Genomic DNA, 26,343 nt, shown 5'->3' on the forward strand with positions numbered 1-26,343 from the left:
AATTGGCTAAGAAACCAGACCTAAGTAACTGCAGGAAACCATTATGTCCAACAACTCAACCCAAAAGAATTTTCCTAAATTGAACGCAAAAAGCGATTTATTAAGGAAACCCAGAAATTAATAAAAATTCTCTTGGGCTGTGGGTCTTTTAATTTATTGAAGGCTCCAGGCTTATTTTCATTGCTTGTTTGGAAAGTCGTGACAAGCCATCGAGAAACAATACCTCACCAAGGGACAGCCTTCAGGTTTCAAAGCCCACCATGTCTTAAAATTTTTTTTTTTTAAAGATTTTATTTATTTATTTGACAGAGAGATAGAGAGAGAGAACAAGTACGCAGAGAGGCAGGCAGAGGGAGAGGGAGAAGCAGGCTCCCCGCTGAGCAGGGAGCCCGATGCGGGGCTCGATCCCAGGACCCTGGGATCATGACCCGAGCCGAAGGCAGCCGCTTAACCGACTGAGCCACCCAGGCGCCCCCCATGTCTTAAATTTATCGTTAAAATGAGAATGTGAGGTAGTTGCTCTTATTCAAAGTGTAGATAAGGCGGGAGAGGACCCCCTCCCCACCGGCAGACAAGTTGAAACACTGGTTTCAGCTGCCTATGGCCTCTGTGGTAGCCTGCGGGGTTCTACCTGACCACCCACCAGTGAGTTCCCAGGAGGAAGAGATGCCAAACTCCTGACCCATGGTGTTTGAAAATACTGTGGAACATTCCCACTCACGGATTTCACTGCAAGTTCAGTGAATATTTTCAGCAAGCCAAAAATGAGACTCCTCAGTCAAGACAACACAAAGCCCCTATGATTAGGAAACAGCAGTAGAGTGGCAATTTAATTATCAAGTCCTCTTCCAGGACACTAAATGTCTTATAAAAATGTATCATTTGCTTTGCAAGTATTTATCCTTTAGTGAACCTAAGTGGTCTTAGAAAAGAGGAGTAAGAGATCTGAGCAGTCACTTAGGTTGGTTGAGTGGTGGGTCTTGCTGGGCTCCTAACAGCCCATTTCCGGGAAAATGGAACTTGGATTTCTCATGAAACATCAATCAATCATCCCGGATACTGGTGACAATCCAAGTAGGCATACTCAGAGTTTTCACTTCCATGCCTTGAATTAAACCTCACATCAGGCAGGTTTAAATGACTTAATTAATCCATCTGTAAGCTTTTAAATGGAAAAACCAAAGTATAGAGAAGCACATTGTCTTAGGTTGTTCTAGTGAATCAAACCACATACTTTTAAAAATCACATGTGCTTTCCTTATGTTAAGAACCGACCCCAAGCACCAAAAAACAGACTCTAACTACAGAGAACACACTGATGGTGACCAGAAGGGAGGGTGGTGGGGGTGCTGAGTGAGGTAGGTGATGGGATTAAGGCGTGCACTTGTCCTGATGAGCACTGAGTAATGTATAGAACCGCTGAGTCACTATATTGCATACCTGAAACTAATATAACACTGTATGTTAACTATATTGGAATTAAAACAAAACAAAACAGAGCAGAACAAACCCCAAGTGCCTGATGAGCACCTCATCTTCATGAGGCCAAGATAGTTTCGTAGCTATTAGGGAAGCTGGCAGAGAATTTCTTCGGGCACCCATGAAGGACGAGGAGGAGGCCTTATCCATTGGCTGCCTCCTCCGACAAAGATCTCATGGAAATTCGGTGGACATACAGAACCAGTCTCTGTACTTAACATTTTCCAAAGCACAGATGTTTTTCTCTTAACTGTGAACGCTGGCTGACTTGTCTGAATCCTTGTCAGGGCTCAGCAGACGGGACGTTTTTGGTGTCTTGTCCCCTCTAACTTGGGGGTTGATGTTCACTGCTTGGATGGAAAACACATCTTTGGCGAGACAGACATGAAAACACATCTTTGGCCGCTTACAGGAAAAATGTTTCCATTTTGGGAAACTCCCTGTGATAAAAGAGTTTTTCTGGCTCTGGGAATACATAAGCAACCACAAGGACACTTCAGTAAAAGAGAAAACAGATTTATAATCGTTTGCCATGATAGTGATATGCAGTTATAAGCTCCTGAGGATTTTCCTGTTGTTTCATTTTGGAAGCAAAAAGTTGACTCATTTTTCTCGTTAGTACCTCAGTGTTTTCATTAGGGGGTTTCTATAAAGACTTTATCTGAATCATCATAAGGAAAACATTTCAGAGCTTGGATAAAAGTTTATCTCCCATAAACAGCATGGACTGCTAAAACCTGCTTGGAGTTGAACAAATTACAGAGAAGCTTTAGTCCAGGACTGCAATATATCAAGTGAAACAGTGATTTTTCAAACACGGCCAAATTCAACTAGTTTAGATAATGCAAGTTTGGAAATGCAAGATTGACTAAAAATGTCAAAATATTCTTAACATACTAATTAAGTTTGTTTTATTAGAATATTTTAATTCTGGGGTGCCTGGGTGGCTCAGACGGTTAAGTGTTTGCCTTCGGCTCAGGTCATGATCCCAGGGTCCTGGGATCGAGCCCTGCATCAGGGTCCCTGCTTGGCTGGGAGTCTGCTTCTCCCTCTCCCTCTGCTGCTCCCCCTGCTTGTGCGCTCTCTCGCTCTCTGTCAAATAAGTAAAATCTTTTTTTCAAAAAAGAATATTTTAATTTCCTAGAATTACATAGCACTTAACTCTTCACTACAAATATTTCATCAAATGGATAGATATATTCATCTTTCTTTTATTATCTGTCAACATCGGTATGCTAAATTGTAATTAGGTGCTCTCATCAGGGATCTCAAGGATAAATTAAAATGCTCAGTAAATATCCAATTGGTATGTACAGACTACAAAATACCATTTTAATCCTTTACAGGAATCAGAAAGCTTAAGCCTTTCATATTTTTAAGTATTTACATGGTGGGAAAACAGAATTTTCCAGGTAATTGTGAATGAGACATTGTCCTATAAGACCAAAAAAAAAAAAAAAAGCCTTATTTCTGTACCAATAAAGTTCCTAACACTGGTTCCTCTTTTAAACTCATTTTGAGTTGTATATGGAAGGTCTAAGAACCAGAAAAACACAAGGCTATTTTAAAAGTGACTTGTTCAGATATTTCTAGCCTCTAAACCTGGCAAATAATGGTAAAGTTTCAAAGTGAAGCCATACCTTTTCTGGGGAACACAATGGTGAAGGCCACTTCTTAGTTGTGGGCACATAAAGTGCCTTTCTCATCTGTGGAAGGACTGCCTGGGGGGAGGAACACACTGTACCCTATGGATCAGGGTTCAAAGTCATCGTTGGTTGTGAGCACCTGGAAGTTCTGTAGGGGTCTGACATTCGAGCCACGAGATGTCCCCCAATTAGAAGCCGTGTTCAAAAGTTCGTAAAATGTCTCCGTATAAAATCATACCCAGATCTTTAGAGAATAGGTCAGACCTATATGATTTAAATACCATCTCAAATGTCACTATGTGAAAAACCATTTCAGAAGCACATCACCCATTGTGGTCTGAAGCAATGATGTTTCTAGAATGGCCTTTATCCATACCACAGTTATTTATTTAAAGATTTTATTTATTTGAGAGTGAGAGAGAGAGAGCATTGGCAGGGGGTGGGGGGGGCAGAGTGAGAAGGAGAAGCAGGCTCCCCACTGAGCAGGGAGCCCGACGCGGGCTTGATCCCAGGACCCCGCGGGACCATGACCTGAGCTGAAGGCAGACGATTAACAGACTGAGTCACCCAGATGCCCCATCCATACCATATTTAAAGAAAAATAGGGTTTTATTGATACTCTGATTTTGACACTTAATAGCTCTGTGACCTTGGGCACATTCCTTAACTTCTCTTGCCTTAGTTCCCTCATGTGTAAAACAGTAAAGGTCAGGGTAGGGAATAAATGAGTTAATGTGTCCGGCACCTAATAACCACTCCGTGTCAGCTGTTAACTGTTAACTGATAATACTGTTAACACCAGCATTATCACTCACCTGTTGTAGTAACTCATAATGTTTGCAGAAAAGCCATCGGCATGAAGTTTTAAAAATCAATTTAAAAACAGGACTCCCCCCTTCTGGATAGTCCTCACTGCCTTCCTTCTGTGTGAGATTAGGGGTTGCTCTCTCTCTCTCCCTTATAAATATTTGATTGCTAGCCTGCAGGCACAACTCTATGACCCAAATGTGCCCAGCCTGGTCAAAATTTATCCTCAGGTTCCCTCTCTCTCTAGTTGGTCCTGTCCATAGCTAGAGAGGAGCAAGAAGCACCCGCCTAATGGCTGGGGAATCCATTTTGCATACCTCCGCTGAACTAAACTTAATAAGCAACTTAGCAGGCTATGAAGCTATGCTCTTGCTACAACATATAAGAGTCACCTGCCCAGGCGCCGGGTGGCTCAGTCGTTAAGCGTCTGCCTTCGGCTCAGGTCATGATCCCGGGGTCCTGGGCTCGAGCCCCGCATCGGGCTCCCTGCTCCTCCCTCTCCCACTCCCCCTGCTTGTGTTCCCTCTCTTGCTGTGTGTCTCTCTGTCAAATAAATAAAATCTTTAAAAAAGAAAGAGTCACCTGCCCGCTCTGGAAAGTGAGAATGGTAATTTCAGTTCGAATCTGGGGGTTGAGGATTTTATATAAAACAAGGAGACACTCTGGTCTCTGCTGCTTGTCTGGGACAAGCACACGAGGGACCCAGGGAAACTGACCACCTCCTTTAGGGTGCGGTGGGTTAAAGCGGATCACAACCTCTGGAATTTTTAAGTTGTAGGACCTTCCCTGGTGAACTCCTATTTTAATGTTTATCTTCTGGGAGGCAGGCAAATTCAAAGCAAACGAGTACACTATAAATCATGGACACAGAGACAATGCAAATATTTGGGGCTGATAGTTAAGTCTGTTAATTCCTGACAGTTGGCCAGCAGGTTTTTGTGTTTTTTTTTTAATAAAATAAGATGTTTACTTTATCATCCACATGCATAAAATTACATAGAATCAACACACAAAGTGCTTAGAATGCAAATATTCTTTGGTTTACTCATCAAAATAGCAAATAACAAAATAGTAAAAACCTTATCAGTTAAATAAAAAAGTGACATTCTTTATTTACCTATCAAACCTTATTCAACGTTGAAATGCACTTATTTTCATTCTCATGGTCCACAGCAATATGCTTTCTTCCATTTTGGCCCTTTATCCCCCTAAATTATTTTGATGGGCTCATCTCTAAAATAAAGATTATTGTACTTTTCTTAGTATTGCTGACCTTTACAAGAACCATCTAGATTTTTCTTTGTCTCTTTTACATCTGAAACGGACACTAAAAATGGAGAGTCCACTAGCACATCTTCAAGAATTACCACATTTTCGAAGTATCACCGTTGGTACTAAAAAACAGGACACTCCAGTCCCGAAGCATGTTCGTTTATCAGGCATTATTCACCATATCAAATATAGTTGGTTCCTACAATACTGATTTCAAAGAAGCAGTTTCCTGTTTTTCTGAGGGTTCAGTCTGACCGCCTCAATTCTTGAACGTCTTAATTCTCGATGAAGACTTAATTCTTAAATGTCAATGACAAAAGCTTTAACAAAGGAACACAACAAAAGGTAGACTTGAAAATGAAATCATCTCAAAGGGAGCAATGAGAGCAAGAGAGAGTTCTCAGCTTTTTAACAGAGGTACATATACACAGTAAGGAATAATAGTGAATCAAAGTACATAATTCTGTACACGTGAGAAATACCCAATGTGCTACCAACACAACTGACCTAAAAAAACATGTCTTGAGGTTTGGAGCCATCCATATTTTTCTTTGCATAACTCTATATTTGCATCACACAACCAGACACCTTTCCCACGATCTGCTAACTGTGAGGGAGGGAGCTTTTCACCAGAATTTTTGGCAATCTGCTTTTCTTCAAATGAAACAAGCTGCACAAAACGTTACTGACAATGTCTGACGCCTGAGGTGGGCAAAAGTCTTTCTGAAACATGGGTCATCTTTAAAAAAAAAAAATCGTTTTTCCTTCATAAATCAGCAGTGCTCCGTTTTCAAAGAAATCACGGGCGGTTGCAGTCTTAATGCACATGGTCAGATGTTCTCCTCATCCAGCATTTTGTTGACACCATCGCAGAGTTTTTGTAAGTGGGGCTTAAAATTCCCAAAGGGGTTATATAAGGCAGCTAAAAAATCACAATCGGAAAAATGGTCAAAGACGTTATTAACCCGTCCATGCGACTTGGCTGTGAGGTGGCGCTGGATGATCTGGTGGAGCATCTCTCGGCACTCGTTCAGCAGGCGGGACAGCACGTTCCGGTCAAAGGTGTACTCCACCTGATGGAAGCTGACCACGGTCATGGCCAGCTGGTGGACTTTCTTCTTGAATTTCTCCATCAGCGCCAGCTCGTCTTGGTTGAACTGGTTATTCCTGTAAAGAATGGCCAGTTTGATGACGGTCTTGATGAGGTTCTTGATGATCTTCTCTGCCTCCTTCTTGTTCTGGGTGTATTCCTTGGTCACCCGGTAGAGCTCATCCAACACCTCGCTGCTCGTGTCATCGATGAGGGTGGTGGCGATGGATTTGGACACCATTTTCCCCAAGATCTTCTTTTGAGCCTGCACGGCCAGGTTTTTGGAATTGAAGACATCTGTGGCCACTACAAAGAAGCAAATTAAAAAAAACAACAACAACAACAGATAATTAAGGAGGATTTTCCTCTCACTTTCCCACTATAGGGTTGCCTTCCATCTACTGATACTAACTTCTGTTCAGAAAAGGACTAAAAATTTTACTACATTTCTGGGCATCAGGTTCTCATTGTTTCTTTCTTTCTTTCTTCTTCTTCCTTTTTTTTAGTATTTCATTTATTTATTTGACAGAGAGAGCACAAGCAGGGGGAGCGACAGGTAGAGGGAGAAGCAGGCTCCCCACTGAGCAGGGAGCCCGATGCAGGGCTCCATCCCAGGACCCCGGGATCATGACCTGAGCCCAAGGCAGATGCTTAACCAACTAAGCCACCCAAGCGCCCCAGGTTCTCTCTTTCTGAAAAGAAAGGGTTGTTGTGCGTCATCTTTAAGGTCTCTGGCAACTCCAGTATTTTATACCTTCTGCTATACACTCAGTACTTTGTTTAGCAGTTGAAGGTGACCTTTCCTAAGATAACTTTTTCTGATTTTAAGAACGGCACATCTCACGAGGCAGTGAGTTTTGATGCAATTTCCCCCCAGTTGAGTTCTATAAGAAATACACCAAAAATATAAAATCAGCTCCACAACTGTCCTCTGGGCACCAGTCACCAAGAACAATTTAAAGAAACCCCTTTAAACGTAAGAAGGATAAATAGCAAAGCCACACTGAGTCAAGTAGCAAATTCATGGAAGCAAATCAAAAGGAGAGCCCTGCTTTACTTATTTTTTTTTTAAGATTTTATTTGCTTATTTGCCAGAGAGAGCACAAGCAGGGGAAGCTCCAGGCAGAGGGAGAAGCAGACTCTCCGCGGAGCAGGGAGCCCAATGCGGGACTCAATCTCAGGACTCCGGGATCATGACCTGAGCTGAAGGCAGACGCTTAACCCACTGAGCCTCCCAGGCATCCCAAGGAAAGCCCTGCTTTAAACTTCAGCTGCAGAAAGTCAAATTTCCTTAGACATGGGCCCACCCCTTCCAGTGTGGTCATCCTAAACACCCCAAATTTCAACTCCCAGAAGTTGAGTCTTAGAAAAGAACATTCATTCCGTGGAGGGTGCCTTGTCACTTGCTATTGTTGGTTCCCTTGAAACGTTTCTACATTCTATGGCAATAACCACACTTTTATGAGCTAATGAAATGTGCTCCATGAATAACACGTGTTGAAAAAGCTGAGGCTATGGGGCGCCTGGGTGGCTCAGTCGGTTAACCTCTTTGAAGCTCCTTTGCTCATTAAACCTCAATGTTCCATTTGCTTTCAAACATAAAGACAAGGGAAAAAATTTTTTTCATGTAGTAGCCCTTGAACCTCCCACAAGAGAAAGTGTGAAAAGCAAGGCCATGGCCAACAAGGTCGCTCCCCATTTACCAGTAACAAGTCTCAATCAGGACAGAGAAGCTGATTTCTGAGGCTCTCCCAGTTGCCCCAGAGGAACTGCAAACCCTGTTCTAGAAACACAGAAGCCACTTCCTCCTTTCGTTTTCTTCTTTGGGTTATATCCAGCTCAGTCATCTTGGAAAGGGAGGCTGAAGCGCTCTCTCCCCCTGGGCAGGGAAGACATGCGTGCAGTGGATTTCTTTTCTAGCACGAGTGAAGGCTTCCTTGGAGCCAACGGGGGGTTGTGGCTGAGAGTTCCTAGCCAGGGCTGTGTGGTCTGTGATCATGAAATATGATTTCCCCCCCCTTGCAAATTAATTGCCGTTAGCCATTCCTGCTCAGGCTCATTTGTCAGTTCCACATCCTCTACCAGATCCTTTAAAGGCCTGGTGTATCTCAGGGCTAGTCCTGGATCACGTTTTTCTCCTTTGCTCTACCCTCAGCCCCGTGTGAGCTCACCCGCTCCCGCAGGCTTCAGATACCCCCCAGGTGCCAGCAACTTCCACACTTAGAACTCACTCTGACCTCTTTCCCGGACTCATTTTGCAAATGCATTCAAGGTTTTCCTTTTTCTCGGCTATTTTGCAGGCATTGCAAATGCACCATGTCTAAAAGAGAACCCTTGATTCCCTCGTGCTCCCAAAGCATTCCTTCTCCACTCTACCTTCATGAAGAGCATCTCTTCCAACCATTTGCTCAAGCGGCGGGAGGAGGGGGGAGAGGGAAGAGGTGCTGGCCCTCACCCGCTACACGTCCCCTCTCTTGCCCCGCCCATGACCAAGAGTTAAGCGGCTGCCTTTGGCTCAGGTCATGATCCCTGGGTCCTGGGATCGAGCCCTACGTCCGGCTCCCTGCTCAGTGGAGAGCCTGCTTCTCCCTCTCTCTCTGCCTGCCTCTCTGCCTACTTGTGCTCTCTCTCTCTGTGTCAAATAAATAAAATCTTAAAAAAAAAGAAAAAAAGAAAAAGCTGAGGCTTAGAGTTTCCTTTGAAGTTACCATCACTTAATCTGACAGAGGTGTAAGATACACGTAATAATCGTTGTACGTATTCAGTACAAAACGCTGTGTGATGCTCTTAGCTTACAGCCGGTCAGTGAAATGCTCAATACATGTTCACTCCCCAAACCAAGTTTAGTTTTTCCCCTATATTTCCACGCCCCCCAACTCTGTGAATGCTACTCCATCAAAACGTGCTTTCTCCCTCCCTTCTGGGTCCTCCGAGCTGGAGTTTTTGGGGTCTCTATCCCCACTCTGGGTCCAGGACCAGCTGTTGTCTCTTGTATTCCAGTGCATAAGCCCAGGCCTGGGTGTCGGAAAGCAGTCATTTAGTAACGAAAGATAAAAAGACTAAAAATACAGATAGGTAGGAAGGAGTCCGGGCATTAGCGATATATAATTACTTCTAGTTTGGACAGGCTAGCGGCAGAAAGCGAAAAGGCAGCTACCCCCAAATCCAGGCTAGGAGGGTGTTTAAGAAGAGACACTCCCTCCATGGGACTGTCATGTTCGACTGACGCTTGGGCCAGAGTAGCTCACAGGATATATTCCAGGCAGTGCCAAGTGGTTCCTACTGACCAGGATGCTGTTCATTAATACAAGGGCCACACGCCCTGAAGGAACGCCTTCACTGAACCAGAAGCTGTGCCCTCACAACTGTCAGTATTTAAACGTCTGAAACATGAACTGAAACTGCAGAAGAGCTGAAGTGTATTTTGGGAAAGAAAAGGAAAGCGAAAAAGCATGAGAAACCGCCAACTTGTGAAGGTTTCCAACATGTTTCATATTTTCATCAGTCACATCCATTTCTATTCCTAAAGGTTTGCAGAAGAGTGTATGGGTTAATCCACATTAAATAGTTTGTATCAAAATAAATGGCACACATGTAGTTACTGTTACCACATTAAGACCAGGGACCATCTTCCGTTGCAGAACTTATGATATGGATCTCAATAAATAAACCTGATTTATACAGGAAGGGATACCCCTCAAATTTCAGACCCCCGGTAAATAATGATTTCAGAAACTTACATAAAGTTCAAAGGTTATTCTGTGTTGAATCTATTAGGAGATGACACAGTCTCCCAACACCCATCTGGGATTTACTACAATGTCTATTAGATAGATGTCCTGGGATCGAGCCCCGCATCGGGCCCCCTGCTCAGCAGGGAGTCTGCTTTTCCCTCTCCCCTCTGCTGCTGCTTCCCCTGCTTGTGCTCTCTCTCTCTCTGTGTCAAACAAATAAATAAAAATCTTTAATAAAAGGACTCCTGCCAGAGTGACTCAGTTGGTTAAGTGTCTGCCTTTGACTCAGGTCATGATCTCAGGGTCCTGGGATCAAGCCCGGCATCAGGCTCCCTGCTCAATGGGGAATCGGCTTCTCCCTCTCCCTCTGCCCCTCTGCCGTTCTTGTGCTCTACCTTGCTCTCTCGCTCTATCTCAAATAAATAGATAAAATTTTATTAAAAAGCCTTTAATAAAAAAATAATTCACTTCTGTTTGAAAATATACATGTACATCCTTGACTAAGGAAAAACGATGCCATATAACAAAAACATACGAAGGACTGCCACTAGCAAGATTGTTGTATAGAAAGAGATGTTAAATATTATTTTACGTCTACTTATCTTTGGGCCCTTCCTCTATATCTCTATATCTCCTTTCTTGGTTTAATGAAATTGTCCATGTCCGCAACGTTTACTGTATAAAGCAAACAGATATTCAGGGAATCCCAGTTTTAGCATCAGCAATTATAAATTTGGAGATAAACATTGATGGTAAAAACATACTGACCCCTGTCTATACGGGGGAAAAAAGTGCTCATAAAAAACAAAAACAAAAAACAGGCGCCTGGGTGGCTCAGTTGGTTAAGCGACTGCCTTCGGCTCAGGTCATGATCCTGGAGTCCTGGGATCGAGTCCCGCATCGGGCTCCCTGTTCAGCAGGGAGTCTGCTTCTCCCTCTGACCCTCCCCCCTCTCATGCTCTCTCTATCTCATTCTCTCTCTCAAATAAATAAATAAAATCTTAAAAAAAAAAAAAAACCCAAGAACTTTTCCTAAAATTAATTAATGAAAATCTATAGTTTGCTGAAATTAACAACACTTCCCCATAATATTATTCCAACTAAGACATTGCTCATCCAGTGAAGCACTCAAGTTAACTTTCCTTACAACCTTGCCAGCAAGTAAATAATTTCTTCACCCACCAAATTTGTTATACTTGGACTTGGAAGCAGTGGCCGCAGATGCCCATGTATGCCATTTCTAATTCCCGCCTAAACTCTGATCCAGCGGGCCCAGTCTTAGGAAAGATGGAAAAGAAAACAATTTAGAAAGCATGCTGGCTGTGGTGGGCTATTAATAAAAGTTCTTTAAACAAATATATAAAACCTTTGCTCTCTCGCACCTGAATAACTCCGAATCTTAAATGGGGCTTAGTAAAAAGCAGTGGGGATAAGAAAGTGGCCACAGCAAAGTGTAAACAATGTTCCAAGAAGTCAACAGGCTAAGAGTTGACCTCCTTCCCTTGGGATCTGGTGAGCGCTCCAGTGGACAACAAAGGAGTCGTTGGACTGGCTGACGAGGGACCTGCGACACCAGATCTCCACACTCAAAATTCCCCGAGCGGGAAATTCAACAGGAGAGGGAAGAAATAACGAATGAAAAGAAAGAAAGAGAGGGAACGAGCAGGGGAGGGGAGATGGTGGCAGGTAGCAGAAGCAGGGACCATGACAGCAAGTTGGAGGCAAGCTTACCCAGAGAGAAAGAGACACGTGCCAGGCACCTGGAACCCCAGATCGGCCTCGGTCACACAGACGGAGGCCCTGACACAAAGGAACATCGTCTTAAGAGGATCAGTACCCTGGGGTTCTATCAGGGTACACCTGATACTAAATGCAGATTATACCTGATACTAAATGCAGATTTTGGTGTCTATGCATTTTCCTGCCCCCAAGTGGCTGAAGACCAAGGGTATGCATCATCACAATGACAAGCTAAAGCATTCACTCTGGGTCTCCTGCCACCTCCAGAAGGAGTACACACTCACTTTTAAAGGCAACACAGGGTGCCAGGGTGGCTCAGTCGTTAAGCGTCTGGCTTCGGCTCAGGTCATGATCCCAGGGTCCTGGGATCGAGCCCCACATCGGGCTCCCTGCTCAGCGGGAAAGCCTGCTTCTTCTCCCACTCCCCCTGCTTGTGTTCCTGCTCTTGCTATCTCTCTCTCTCTGTCAAATAAATAAATAAAATCTTAAAAAAAAAAAAAAAAGGCAACATTATAGGGGTGGCCTGGGTGGCTCAGTCAGTTGGGCATCAGACTCTTGATCTCAGCTCAGGTCTTGATCTCAGGGTCGTGAGTTCAAGTCCTGCATTGAACTCACGAAAGAAAGAAAGAAAAGAAAAAGCAACATAATAAAAACACATGTTAGGGAAAATGGTGACTTTGAAATGGGCCAAAAAAGGAAAAAAACAAATCAATGGGTGACTTTTCAGTGGAGAACCAGAAACCGTAAAGCATCCTGTTCCAGATTCTTTTACTGTTCTTCAAGCAGCTACTCTGCAACTCTGTAAGTCATACAAGACTAGCATTATTGCAAATGCCCCTTGTCCATAGAGATACAAATCAATTTTTTCTAGTGGACGTGCAACTCAGTCTTCATTTTCTTGTTTGCTTGCTCTTGGGATTCTTCGAACCAATTATAAGAGCTTACTGGCTCCTCACTAATTAGTGAGTTCTGTCAAATCTTTGGCATGCCCATTTTGTATTTGTAGGAGAGTCATGAGTTTACCTTCTTCAAAACAACCTTCAATGCATATTAGAATTTTTCATCAATACCATTTAAAGTAGAAAAATTGCAGTGTAAACCTTTAGCATATTAGTGAGAATCAGTATACGTTTCCTGTGGCAACTTATTCCGCCAGGGGCCTGGGAAAAAAGAGTATACTTATAAAAGTCCAAAGATTCTGTACCTAATGGTTCCAGGAACTGCCATACTGCTCAGGGATATAGCTGAGACTCAGTTTCCCCATCTGTAAGATGAGAATAATGATGCCCACTTCAGGAATTGTTCCAAAATGAATGGACATAGACCACCTAGCAGTGTCTCACCCAATGCCTGGCACAGAACAGCCTTCTCCACAGGTTTCTTTGAAGAACTCAACCAACTAAACTTCGGATGCATTCTGATGCTTTCGAATACTGAATCACATTTGGTCAGAATTAATCAACTCCTTCTGGAAGAAATATGTAGCTGAGAAACGCAAAACGCCAGATGGTTGTGTGAAAACAGAGACCTCAGTTAATAAGGAGTTACATTTCCTTTTCCATGATGACATAAAAAAAGTCTAACATATATTAAAGCTTTATCAGGCAATTTCTCTTTTTTAAGATGTTGAATCTCCTGTTAGCAAGGACTCTGATAGTGTAAAGATATTTTGTCCAGAGCAAACTGACCAATGGAGAACAGAATCGAAGAAAAGAGGAGAAACAGCATCCACACCCATGCAAAACTGTGCAACGGGGACAGATGCAGAGCAAATGGGCCAAAAATAAAGCCAAAGTAAAAACACACAACAGCGGGCGCCTGGGTGGCTCAGTTGCTTAAGCGACTGCCTTCGGCTCAGGTCATGATCCTGGAGTCCCGGGATGGAGTCCCGCATCGGGCTCCCTGCTCAGCAGGGAGTCTGCTTCTCCCTCTGACCTTCCTCCTTCTCATGCTCTCTGTCTCTCATTCTCTCTCTCTCAAATAAATAAATAAAATCTTTAAAAAAAAAACAAACAAACCACACAACAGCCATCAAGATTACCCCCAAAGAGTCACAGCCTCTCCCCAGGAGTTTGTGAACCAGAGAACCAGACACTCAAAGACAGGACAGGAAGCCAAGTAAGAGCAGCAGGAAGGAGACAGCTCAAGGTCAAGAGTCCTGGGTTGTAAACTTGAGTGCAATTTAATTCTTGGAACCTCAGTTTTCTCATCCGCTAAGCGGGACCTCATTGCAAGTCAGTATGGCTTGGAGGAGAGTTAATGAGTTAGGAAGCTGAAAACACCCAGCAGTAAGCTAGGCTCATGACCACAGAGCCCTGTACCCCCTGAAATGTAGGAGCAGGGATTCAAACCCAACCTATAAACTCACTGTGTTCTTTCTCTTCGTATCTCCCGATGTTCCCTATTTTCCAGATTTGTAGACAAGAGAAATTACGTCCTAAAGAAAACACTCCGAAGACCTTCCCTGTGTGATCTTGGGCTGTTTTTGTTGCTTGAATTCTGGAATCTCTTCATCATGATTTTAGGATCGATTCCATGTCCTTGATTCCCGTGGCTTAGTTGTGTGATGATTTTAAAACTGAAAATGTAATTTCCTGAGTCTCAACCCCTTTAACTTCATATGAGACTTCATCTCTGCTCCTTTGCAGTCGACTTACTGCAGGAATCATGTGATGCCTTGATTTTTTTTCTGCATGGCATAAACTCTGGCAAGATGGCTCTGCTGCCTTCTAGCTTCACCCAGTACCAGGATTGGAAGAAAGGCTGGTGATATTTATATGAAGTAGACCCCAAAGAATGTCTGCCTTGTAAATATTAGTACAGATGATACAAGAATAGAAATGACTTTTGTGGTTACCCAAAGTCAGACTGAGAGGTTTATAGTCACAAGGACCCACTGGCTAGCCACCGTATTACGAACATTTGTTACATGATCCCCAGAACCGCCCAGAATAGGCATTATCTTATTGAGGCTTCACAACAATCCCAAGAGGGAGTTTGTCATTTTACAGATAAGGGCCATTGAGGTCCAGAGAAATTAAGTTACTTTCTCAAGGCCTTACAGTTAGTAAGTAGGAGAGATGAGCTTGAACCCAGATATGTTCAACTCCAAGCTATTCTCTCAAGAATTACATTACATGACATGAGCTTTTAAAAAAAGGCTTCTTGGGTGCCTGGGTGGCTCAGATGGTTAAGCCTCTGCCTTTGGCTCAGGTCACGATCCCAGGGTCCTGGGATCGAGTCCCGCATTGGGCTCCCTGCTAGGCGGGGAGCCTGCTTCTCCCTCTGCCGCTGCCTCTCTCTATCTCTCTCTCTGACTCTCATGAATGAATAAATAATAAATAAATAAATAAATAAAGGCTTCTTTCCACCCTGCTTATCCTGCCCCCCAGTCCTAGCACAACAATCTTTGTACTTCTGTGGTCTCCGTGGCCATGAAAGGAGGATAGGTTCTGTTAGAAACATCAGGGAAGACTTTGATTCTAGGTAGATTCCATTCCTCTACTCTTCTCTTTGTGAAAGCTATGTTGTATTGAAGATGTTGGATTCTACCAAAAAGCACCTTATTTACACTGATGGCCCATTAACACAACATGTAACCCAAGGAAGAATGCAACAATAAATCATCAGTCACATAATTAAAAAAAAAAATAAAAAGAGGCTTCTTCTTGAAGGGACGGGAAGACCTAATATATGTGGCTAAGTAACATGAAAGGAGAGAAAAGAAAACAAAAGCAAGAGACTAGTTCTCCTTGGGGGAAGGAAGTAAGAGTCCATATAAAGGAGATCAAACCAGCTGGGTTTAAAATAGCTTGTATTTCCAGGGAAAACCCTGAGCAGTTCTAAAACATTTTAAAATATAATGTTAAAAAACAAAAAATATGCTTACATTGTTCAAAGGCCAGATGTAAATATATAAAGTGAAAAGTCTCTCAGCTTCGCCCCCCAACAATACAGCCTGGACCCCAACTTCTGCTTCCAAGAGGCAACAAGTGCTCTTAGATTTCTGGGACCCTTTCAGAGTTGGGTTTTTTCCTGCACAGATAAGCATACACATGAATAGATACTGAGCAGTATAAAGAAGTCTTACAGGCTTGCAATTCTCAAGAAATGCAATTTTTTTTTTTTTTAAGTAGGCTCCACACCCAGCGTGGAGCCCAATGCAGGGCTTGAACTCATGACCCTGAGATCAAGACCTGAGCTGAGATCAAGAGTCTGATGCTCAACTGACTCAGTCCCCCAGGCACCCTAAGAAAGGTAACTTTTGAGTGAAGACAGACAAACTCTGTCAGTGTCCACAGCTGCATGAGAGATGCTGACACAAAAATGGCAGGTGCTAGAGGGACACTGCTGTTACCTTTGTCTCTTCCTAGATGTGCAAGAGCACCACGAGTCCTTCCGTGAGTGATGAGAAGGTAGTGAGCGTGAAACACAGATCTTTATTTAATAGAGGTGAACAAATGTCATGAGGGCAATCACAGACCATCATGGAAATGGAATGCCTCTGAAAAGAGCACTATTAGTAATTACCCCACAACAACCGATCTGTGACTATCCCAGGGAAGTATAAGTGGTCACTGAAGACAAACTTACGCACTAAAGACACTCAAATGTTTAGGACCCGAGAAATTTCTTGGGAAACCCCACAAGAGCACTAGCCAGCTTTTCTTCCAAATTATGTTAAAAACAAAACAAACCGAACACCAAAAAACCTAGTTCTTCAAGAAGTTAAAAAAGGTCTTATGGGGAACAAAATTCTCCCTGGTGAAAGAAATCTGGGAAACAGTGTATATGAAGATACCCTTTGAGATGCACAAAAAGCATTAATAACATTAAAGTCTGGAGGATTAGTAAAACAGTCAAGGAACACCTTAATCTTATTTACCCCAGTTTTCCAAATGAATTACACAAATGTCCCACTATCTGTATAGATTTGTAGGATAAGGTCAGTGAAAACTCCTGGCTAACAAATGGACTCGTTACCCGTCTGGAATGGATTCACAACGGTCTTGTGCAATTAGCAGAGGGCAAGACAGGCAGTGTGAGCACAGACTCCAGAGTCATACCGTCTGGATCGGTGGATCGGAAGTCTGGCTCTGCCGCTGAGTGCAGTGTCCCTGGGGTAATTACCTAACTTCTCCATGCCTCAGCTTCCCTATATGCAAATGAGGCCACTCAAGGTCTTTAATGAGGATTCAGTGAGAATGATCCATATAAAGTGAGAACATTAACCCAAAGACATGGAAGCATTCCACAAAACTTCTGTTGAGTGTTCATATGTATCAGATACTGTGGTTTCAATGATAAATAACAGTATCCCTGCTCCCCAGGCATGCACACGGGGAGGGGGCAAGGCCAGAACACACCATGCTGAGGTCTATAACAGGAGCGGGTAAACATGCAACAGTAGCAAAGAGAGGGAACATTCATTTTGTTGGTCGGGGTCATGGAGGGAAGCTAGGTTTGAGAACGTTATCACAAAAGGAGGCTGACCCGAAACATTGACCTTGAAGGAAAAGAAGATTCTGCCTTCCAGAAGTAAACATGACCGTATTCCAGAGCTGATCTACAGAATGCCCCCCTGGCTGGAGAGAGATTAACAATTCTGCCCAGTGGCATACTTGCAGGTCAGAAGCCCAAAGATACGTGTGGCCCCCTAGATTTAAGAAAAATTGGAAACACAACCTAAGTATGACATGTTGTCTAGGCCAAGAAAACTCACCGCACAAAGGTGCTCCGTCTTCAAGAGGGTAGTGGCAGGGAGGGGACATCTACAGTGGGTATCTGGGGCAGCAGTGTCAATGACCCAGGCCACCTGCCTCCGAAGAATCTGGAGGCTTCTCAGAAGTACAAACTGCCCTACCTACTGAATCAGAATCCCCAGGACTAGTCTAAGAAGCTGCATTTTTTTTTTTTTAAGATTTTATTTATTTATTTGACAGAGAGAGACACAGCGAGAGAGGGAACACAAACAGGGGGAGTGGGAGAGGGAGAAGCAGGCTTCCTGAGGAGCAGGGAACCCGATGCGGGGCTCGATCCCAGGACCCTGGGATCATGACCTGAGCCGAAGGCAGACGCTTAACGACTGAGCCACCCAGGCGCCCCTAAGAAGCTGCATTTGTAAGAGGCAACCTATGTGGTTTGAATGTATAAACACTGAAGTGTACTCCCAGAATGCTGTACTTTAAAATGTTCAAACAGACATACTTCGGTCACACAGGCATGCTCTAAGTAGACCCTGGATGGATTTAATTCCCTCTCAAAAATTTTTCATCAAAAAGTAGACACAAGCTTGTGCACAGAATCCAAAGAAAATGTTTTAAGAATAGAGCTTATTGTATTAAAGCCTCAAAGAATTTTAATACTGTATCCAAGAGAACAGAAAAGTTAGTCTCTCTTAGATGTTACTGAAACCAAAATTTGGACAGGGCCTAACTCTATCACTCATATGGTTTTGAAATGAAATAAAAAATGTCCTACAAGCATTTATACAAAACTGACTTTAGTGAACTATTCTTCTTTTAAATTAAATGAACACTTCCTTATTTATTATGTTGGATTAAGATTGATTATGTTTCTCTTAAAGACTTTTCAATTAAGCTGGGTTTATTTACACATTTTCTTGAGGGCATGAAACCTTTCCACTATTGATAAAATCCAATCTTCTACCAGAATGTAGAGGAAAATCCTCTAAATAAGCTCCATGATTTTCTTTTTTGTAAAGATTTACTTTTCCATTTTAGAGAGAGAGAGCACAAACGGGAGGAGGGGCAGAGAGAGAGAATCTCAAGCAGACTTCCCACTGAGTGTGGAGCCCAATGCAGGGCTTGATCCCAGGACCCTGAGATCATGACCTGAGCCCAAACCAAGAGTTGGACGCTTAACCAACTGAGCCATCCAGGCACCCAAGCTCCATGATTTTCTCCACTTTTCCACCTCCAAGCTCTCCTTACTCTGTGAGAGGCCCTGGCTCCTGATGAATATTTATACACACGCAGCACTTAGAAAACCAGTAACAGATTTTAAAATCCAGCACACAGGAATGTAGTTTCATCACCTAATCAGCCCCTAAAACGGGCATCAGTAGTCAACATAGCCCTTCTGGTCTCATCAGGTTGCTCCTGGTCAAATACTATGGACAATCAGACAATAAAATTGCAGGTAACATTTGTGTAAGACTCTAAAGTTTGCAAAATATTTTCCCTGTAGCACTTTTTATGTTTATGAAACTGTTTGTTCTGGTTTACCCTCTTATTACTTAACCCCAAGGCAACCAGATGGGAGAGCCAAGATTCAGAAGTTCTTATCGTTTATGAATTTTCTATCAAATGCCATGATGTTGCTAAGCCAGCTGTAGAATCCCACTTCTTACAGCTTGTATGCTTCCCAGGAAAAAGCAACTCCTTGAATCAGAAAAAGAGAAGAAGCACAGGTCTTACACAATCGAGAACGAGGAAAAGCTATGCATCTACCCTCCCCCTCTCCCTCCATACCTGCCTCAAATAGTCGAGCTCATCCTTTAAAGTCAGCCACCTCTACCAGGAAGCTTTTCCAAATCCAGTGGCAGAACGATCTCTGCAAATCCAATGCAGGGAATAAATCTCTCCTTCTTTTAATGTGATTTTCTGCCTTGGGATAGAGTTAAATTCCTATCTTATCATACTTGATTATGATTCTTGTCAACTGAAGGAGCATGTCTATTCATCTTTGTATTTTTCAAATGTGCCCTCCAACTGACAAGGAGTGAACTCCATGGAACTCATCAATATTTTTTTACAGCAATTCATGAAGATGTGTCAGGAAATCAATTCAGTTTCACATATCTAATGCTTAACAAATAAATTTACTTGTACTTCATGGACAAAAACAGCCCTACCAAGGAGACATAAAATATTTTTTGTTTTAAAGGAGAGGAGTCTACATAAAAGACATGCATTTTCCTTTTCTGTCTCCTCTGTCCTTTGCCAAAACATACAGAATAACCAGCCACTTTTGTTTGGAAAAGGAACCATATTTAGCTAACTCAATCCCTACAGCAAATGTTCTGGAATCTTCCATGCAAATATCCCAAACCCATCTGTTTGAGTATTTTAGGAGAAGTAACCTCCTGGCCTCAGCTTGGGCATCTCTCAAATATGCATCTTGGCCCAACCTCCCAACATTCTTGTCAAAACTTTTCCCCAATAATTGTATTAAACAGTTACGCTGGTGAAGCATTTTATAGCCACGTCAGTGTCCTAGAGGCTAGATCCCATTGATGGTAAGCCAACGGTGAGATGAGATTTGCTGCACCTAAAAGTGAACCATCTCATTCCAAGTATCAAGATACACTGAAGCTCTGAAATTCTTGGATAAGACCCTGACACAGCCCCAGAGGTTTCCAGAAGCAGTGATGCTTATTGCCAGATACTTCCAGCTTGGCACTTAGCTCTCTGGGAAGAACTTTCTACTTTTCTTTCTAACCTTTTCTCCTCTGCTCCTCTGTGTTTCTGATTTTCTTTGAACAATCATACGATCTGACCAAAATAGGCCCACATTCCCACGTGGCAACAGTGGTCTTGAGGTAACCGTGCTGTCTCCTTGAGAAGGAGACCACATTTCCCAGTGTACCACAGGCCCTCCCTGGTCATCTCCACATGTGCATATTCATCTCCCACGCTCTCTAGCCATTTGCATGGACAACTCCTTCCTTTACAGAAATAAAGGTGACTATATGTCAGAGCCAACCTACAGAATGCCTACTGGCTCTTCAGGAATTAGAAATTCTGCCCAGCTGTGTACCTGAATGTCAGACACTGAAGGACCTGTGTACGTCCTACAGATTTTAGAAAGAATTTAAATAGAAATTATGGATAGCCAGTGAGTATCTTAGGACGGTTTGTTGGGGAAATGGTGGGAAGGTTAAGAGCAATGATGACTTGTTTTCACAACACTTGTTCTGTAGTCACTCACTTCAGGAAGCTACAATTGCACACCAAGATCTCCCCCTTTTATCTACAGAATGTGCTAACTGGGTCACAGACAGGTGGGGGATTTGCCACATTTATCAGTGTCCTAAGAGAAAGCTGAATGTGGGGCGCCTGGGTGGCTCAGTTGGTTAAGCGACTGCCTTCGGCTCAGGTCATGATCCTGGAGTCCTGGGATGAGTCCCACATCGGGCTCCCTGCTTGGCAGGGAGTCTGCTTCTCCCTCTGACCCTCCCCCCTCTCATGCTCTATCTCATTCTCTCTCTCAAATAAATAAATAAAATCTTTAAAAAAAAAAGAGAGAAAGCTGAATGTGGATTTTCCATACCAGTTTGGGGCTCTCCACAGAAAACAGGCTTTTAGCAGAAAAGCTTTCTCCACTCATTGATTCATTCTTTTATTCAACACATTTTATGGAGCACCTACAGTGTGCTCTCAGGAAAGAGCATGCTCTCAAGAAGAACAGATTCTAGTATAGGAAGACCTAAGATGCAAAATAACAAACATGTATCAAAATGTCAAGTTGTGACAGAGGCTAGAAAAAAACTAAGGGGTGTGTGTGTATGCGTGTGTGTGTGTGTGTGTGTTTACCCACATGTGCTGGGGAGGAGTAGGAGGGGTGGAGGGAAGCTAAGCTATTTTATCCAGGGTAGTCAGGGAAGGCCTTTCTGAAAAGGTGATATTTAAGCGGAGATGTGAAAGAAGCAAGGGGGAGCCATCTTGGGGGATATCTTATCCATTCCCCTAAGGTCCATCCCAAATAGCATCTCTTCTGTTAAAGGCTTTCTTGACTAACCCAGTCAGAAATGTTCTCTCCTGTCTCTAACTCTTACTGCAAACTGCTTTATATCGTATTTATTTGCTTCCATTTTCCCTGAAAGTTAAACCCTTGGGATTGGTTATAATTTATTATTTATTCCTTGACGTAATAAATGCTCAATAAATCTTTATGATGTATCTGCTGGCTTTAAAAATTCCCAGGTCCTTTCAGAGGGGGGTGGGAAGAAAGATAGGAGAGGAGTGGGGAAAGCGATATTATAAAAAAGCATAAGACAAAAGCAAAATATGAGACTATAAATGAATTATATTACTATTAATTAGGTATCATAACTCAAAGATCCTTACTAAGAAACAAATATTGCAATGTCAACCTTTGGAAAAAGTTTATTCTAAACGAGTCAATTCATAACTAAAGATAGGCATCTAAAACAATCATCTTTTGATAACATTTGGAACTGGTAAGGTTTACTAAACAACCCACACTCCGCAGAGATAATAAGATAAATCTGTTTTTAGGATAGATGTTGCTTCTTAAGATAAAAAAAGGCCTATTTTTTAGAATAAACGTAAAAGAAACTGGAAATTTTGAAAAGCATGAACTCTCTTGCCTTTGCTAGTTTATTAAGAAAGAAAGAGTTGAAAATTAAGTTAGGATATCTTGTAAAACTTTAAGTTCTCTATTTTACCCCTACTGAAATTGGCTAATTTAAAATTATATTTAGAATTAAAAATACTAAAGCTCCCTGAAAACCATAAAGACAAATAGTTACATTAAAATAATTATAATCCTTTGATGTTGATGACACATGCTTGGTATATTAAACTCATTTTTCAGTTAAAGAAAATAACTAAAAAGACCATTACAGTCATTTTCTTGCAAGAACTGAAAAACGTTTCTCTAAATATATAAGCTTGCTGTCCTGGAGATGAATTACTTCCCTAATGGTAGATATTTGGGTAAAATAAACTTTGGCAGACAACATAACTTATCAATTTTACGACTGGTTGCCAACTAACAACAAAATAAATCACTTCTTTAAAATACTTTGGCCAGGCACGCCTGGGTGGTGCAGTCAGTTAAACGACCGACTCTTGGTTTCAGCTCAAGTCTGATCTCTGGGTCCTGAGCTCGAGCCCCGCGTCCGGCTCCACAGTCAGCAGGGAGTCTGCTTGAGGATTCGCTCTCCCTCTGTTGCTCCTTCACCCCTGTGTGCCCTCTCTCTCTCTCTCAAATACATAAATACATTTTTAAAATATATTAAAAAAAAAATACTTTGGCTGTCCCAAACTTCTCATAGCTTTGCCTTTTCATCCATACAGTTTGGAGCTCCAGAATTAAGGCTACCATTTCTCTTCTCACCATGCCTCTCACCTGTCCTGTTTTTAGAGATGCAAGAAGGCATGGAGACCAGAGGTGGAAACACAGAGGCCCAAGGTCAACACAGGGTTATCAGGTTAACTCCCTTAACTCCCTGTCACCGGCTCCCCTGTGGAAAGGTGCTTTTTGTTGGGATTATCAAAAGTAGCAAAGAGTAATTCCTCTATTTAAAAAGGAGATTACATACTTTGGGCTGGTAACATGTTTTGGTTGGGTATCCATAATGTGCTTTTCTTTTTATTTTTTTATTATTATTTTTAAAGATTTATCTATTTACTTATTTATCAGAGAGAGAGAGTGCGTGCGCACAGGGGGAGGGGCAGAGGGAGAGGGAGAAGCAGGCTCCCCGCTGAGCAAGGAGGCCGATGTGGGACTCAATCCCAGGACCCCGGGATCATGGCCTGAGCCGAAGGCAGGAGCTTCACCTACTTAGCCGCCCAGGCATCCCATGTCTTTCTTTTTAAAATTGAGATAAAATTCATAGAACATAATGCACCACTGTCACCATTTTAAAAGTGTACAACTGAGTAATTTTCCTTATGTTCGCAACTTTGTGCAAACCATCATCACTATCTCCTTCCAGAAAATTTTCATCACCCCCAAAATGGGCCTATCTCTTAATGTTTTAATTTTTTTTTTTTTGCAATTCGTGAAAAACGTGTAAAAGTTGGGAGCGTTGACCTAAAAATTCACATTTCCAGCTTCTCAAGAAAAATCTGACCTTCTGACAACATTGGGGGTTGTGGCACGATGTGGGGAGAAACTGGCCCCCCAGTTCATCACCTGGCCAGGAAATTACCCAAGGCATATGAGCTAGCCACCCCTGCTTTAAATGATCAGGGACTTAAGTCATTCTGAATCACTCTTCGGAGAGCCTTGGGTGTGACTCCAGCAGCTGAGCAAGAAGGTTTCCTAGCTCTGACTCTCCAACAGTCCTATGGCTTCTAGCAACTTTTTTCTTTCTTTCTGAGAGAGAAAGCCAGAGCGTGCAAAGCGGGGGTAAGGGACAGAGGGAGAGGGAGAGAGAGAATCTCCAGCAGACTCCTTGCTGAGCACAGAGCCTGACGCAGGGCTTGATCCCAGGACCCTAAGATCATGACCTGAGCTGAAATCAAGAGTTGGCCGCTTAACCGACTGAGCCACGAAGGCATCCCCAGCAAGTTCTTCATTCATCTTTTCCTCAATATGCCTTGCATTTCCCACCCCACAATATTTGCTGAAATCTCTCTTTTCACCTGGAAAGCCATCCCATATTCACCTGAGTGACATCCTCAACCCCATCCCTTGAGGACCACCTTCTCAACATGCTTTTGTTTTCCACTTACCATTGTATTTTATTTCCCTGTGATTACTTAATATATTATTAAACAAATAATATTTTTTTAAACAGGAATTATATAGACTATGTGAATGGTAAGGTACTACTCCCTTACATGTATCATAATCATACAAATAATTAAAATTTTTTAATTATAAAAATTAGATGAGAAAAAAAACAACAAACCAATACTATTCATTTCTAGCCAAAAATTGTTGCCTGCGAAAGGCCATGAGCCCTGTGTCTACCTGCACGGTACAAAAGGAGGTGAGTCAGGATGAGTAAGGTAGAGCCTCAACCACAGACATTCCCTGTGGATGATGCAAAGTATTCCGAGGAAAACGAAATGGACGGATCTTGCTGAAATATGACTGAAGATGATTTAACCCTATGCCTGGAGCCTCCTAAAATCATTCACCATGCCATCACCAATGGAATCCGCACCATACTTTAGGAAACCAACACAGCCCCTCCCTCCCAAAGCTTCCTGCCAATGCTATCCATACTCAAGAGCTATGCCCAGCTATCTCACCACAGACAGCCCTTCCTCAGCCTCTCTAACCCAGGTGTGGCATTCCCCTTGGAGGTACTTCTGTACGTGCAGGTCTAACAGCTCCCAGACTGAAGACTGCTCAGGGCTACAGAACAGACCTTCCACACTGCAAATCCTTCTCCAGTGAAGGCTACCAGGACTAACTTCCATCTGCTCAGATGCCCGGCGTATGCCTGTCTTCACATCCCTGGCAAGGAGAGCCTCAAAGTGATTTTTAAAAATCGCAAACTAGTTTCCTAAATGAACTGAACCATGTCCTAGTAGATAAAGTGCCCAGGATGGTGAAAGGCATGGGGATAAATGCCTGCATCTCTTTGTTCTTTCTTAAATTTGGCGGTATGATGAACATTGAATACGATGACTATCGGGGAAGTCATTCTTGGTGTGCTAAGTAAGAGCTATTTGGTTTAGGTCCCTTGTTGTTTTAAAGGTTAGTAGGTATGCCCAGCAGGCTGAGGGTGGGGAGGTGGGTAGTTAGGCTTTCTGTCTGGAGGGGGCAAAGGGGCTGAGCACCTTCTATGATGATTCCAGGTGTTACGGGTGCCTGGGAATAATCAGTTTGCACTACCAGAGTCAACTTGGTAAAGAGACAAAGGACAAAGATCACCATTAGCAAATAAAAGCAGAGTTAACTAACCTCACATTTAAAAAAATACGAAAAACAACTTATGATGGTCAAATTGTACTTTTATGGTATCTAGAGTGATTTTCTAAACACTGGAGGCCTTATAAGATCTGCTGAAGCTCAGTTGATAAGGCTATGAATATAATTTTACTGACTTAAATGATTAGCCAGGTTTATGGTCATATCTTTGGGAAATATTACCGATCATATCAAGCAGTTATTTTATAATAAGTTCTTCGTAAGTAACAGAACCTCCAATTAAAACTTTGTATCTAAGGAGAAAGACCATCTCCCTGACTGAAATTTTCTTATTCACATGATTTCTAATATTCTCCCTGCTGCAAAAGGCAGAAGGTATCTTAGAAAAACAATAATGAATTTACCTCCAAGATGTGAGACAATGTATATTATAAAGAGTACATGCTTAGGAAAAAGATGAATCAAGTCTTTAGATGTATGACTGGAGTCAGTTTCTAAATCTGAAAATCTACCCTAACACCAAACAGTTTGCCCCTTGAACTCATCTCCTCTCATCTCCTGTTGATTTTTCATTTATGCCATTCAGTCTATGCTCCTGCTTTCAAAAGGATGGTGAGTAGAGTTAATGGATTTGGGGGAAAAAAGGGCGGGGGGAGGGTGCTTTTCCTCTTACGTTTTCGGCATCTATCTTTAATGCCATTTGTTGAACTTGGAATGAAGGAAACAGATGTTACTGCTGGACATAAATGTCGTCTCACACAGTATTTTTTTTTTTTTAAGATTTTATTTGTTTATTTGAGAGAGAGAGAATGAGAGACAGAGAGCCTGAGAGGGAGGAGGGTCAGAGGGAGAAGCAGGCTCCCTGCCGAGCAGGGAGCCCGATGCGGGACTCGATCCCGGGACTCCAGGATCATGACCTGAGCTGAAGGCAGTCGCTTAACCAACTGAGCCACCCAGGCGCCCCTAGACAAGATAA

The 26,343-nt window shown here is 42.6% G+C and overlaps 1 protein-coding gene across 3 annotated transcripts in view; it reads right to left on the reverse strand.

Annotated features, from left to right (window-relative positions):
* Window positions 1-4,947: 4,947 nt before the first annotated feature.
* Window positions 4,948-26,343, reverse strand: part of TNFAIP8 (TNF alpha induced protein 8) — a 101,899-nt gene continuing 80,503 nt past the window's right edge. For all 3 annotated transcript variants that reach the window (XM_081827208.1, XM_081827207.1, XM_006748730.3), the window contains one exon: window positions 4,948-6,600. In XM_081827208.1, the coding sequence (XP_081683334.1) occupies window positions 6,035-6,600 (566 nt within the window). In that variant the 3' untranslated portion in view covers window positions 4,948-6,034. The remainder of the gene's footprint in view (window positions 6,601-26,343) is intronic.

Source organism: Leptonychotes weddellii, chromosome 7 (assembly GCF_054177405.1).
Source record: "Leptonychotes weddellii isolate Sample4059 chromosome 7, ASM5417740v2, whole genome shotgun sequence".
Lineage (NCBI taxonomy): Eukaryota > Metazoa > Chordata > Mammalia > Carnivora > Phocidae > Leptonychotes > Leptonychotes weddellii.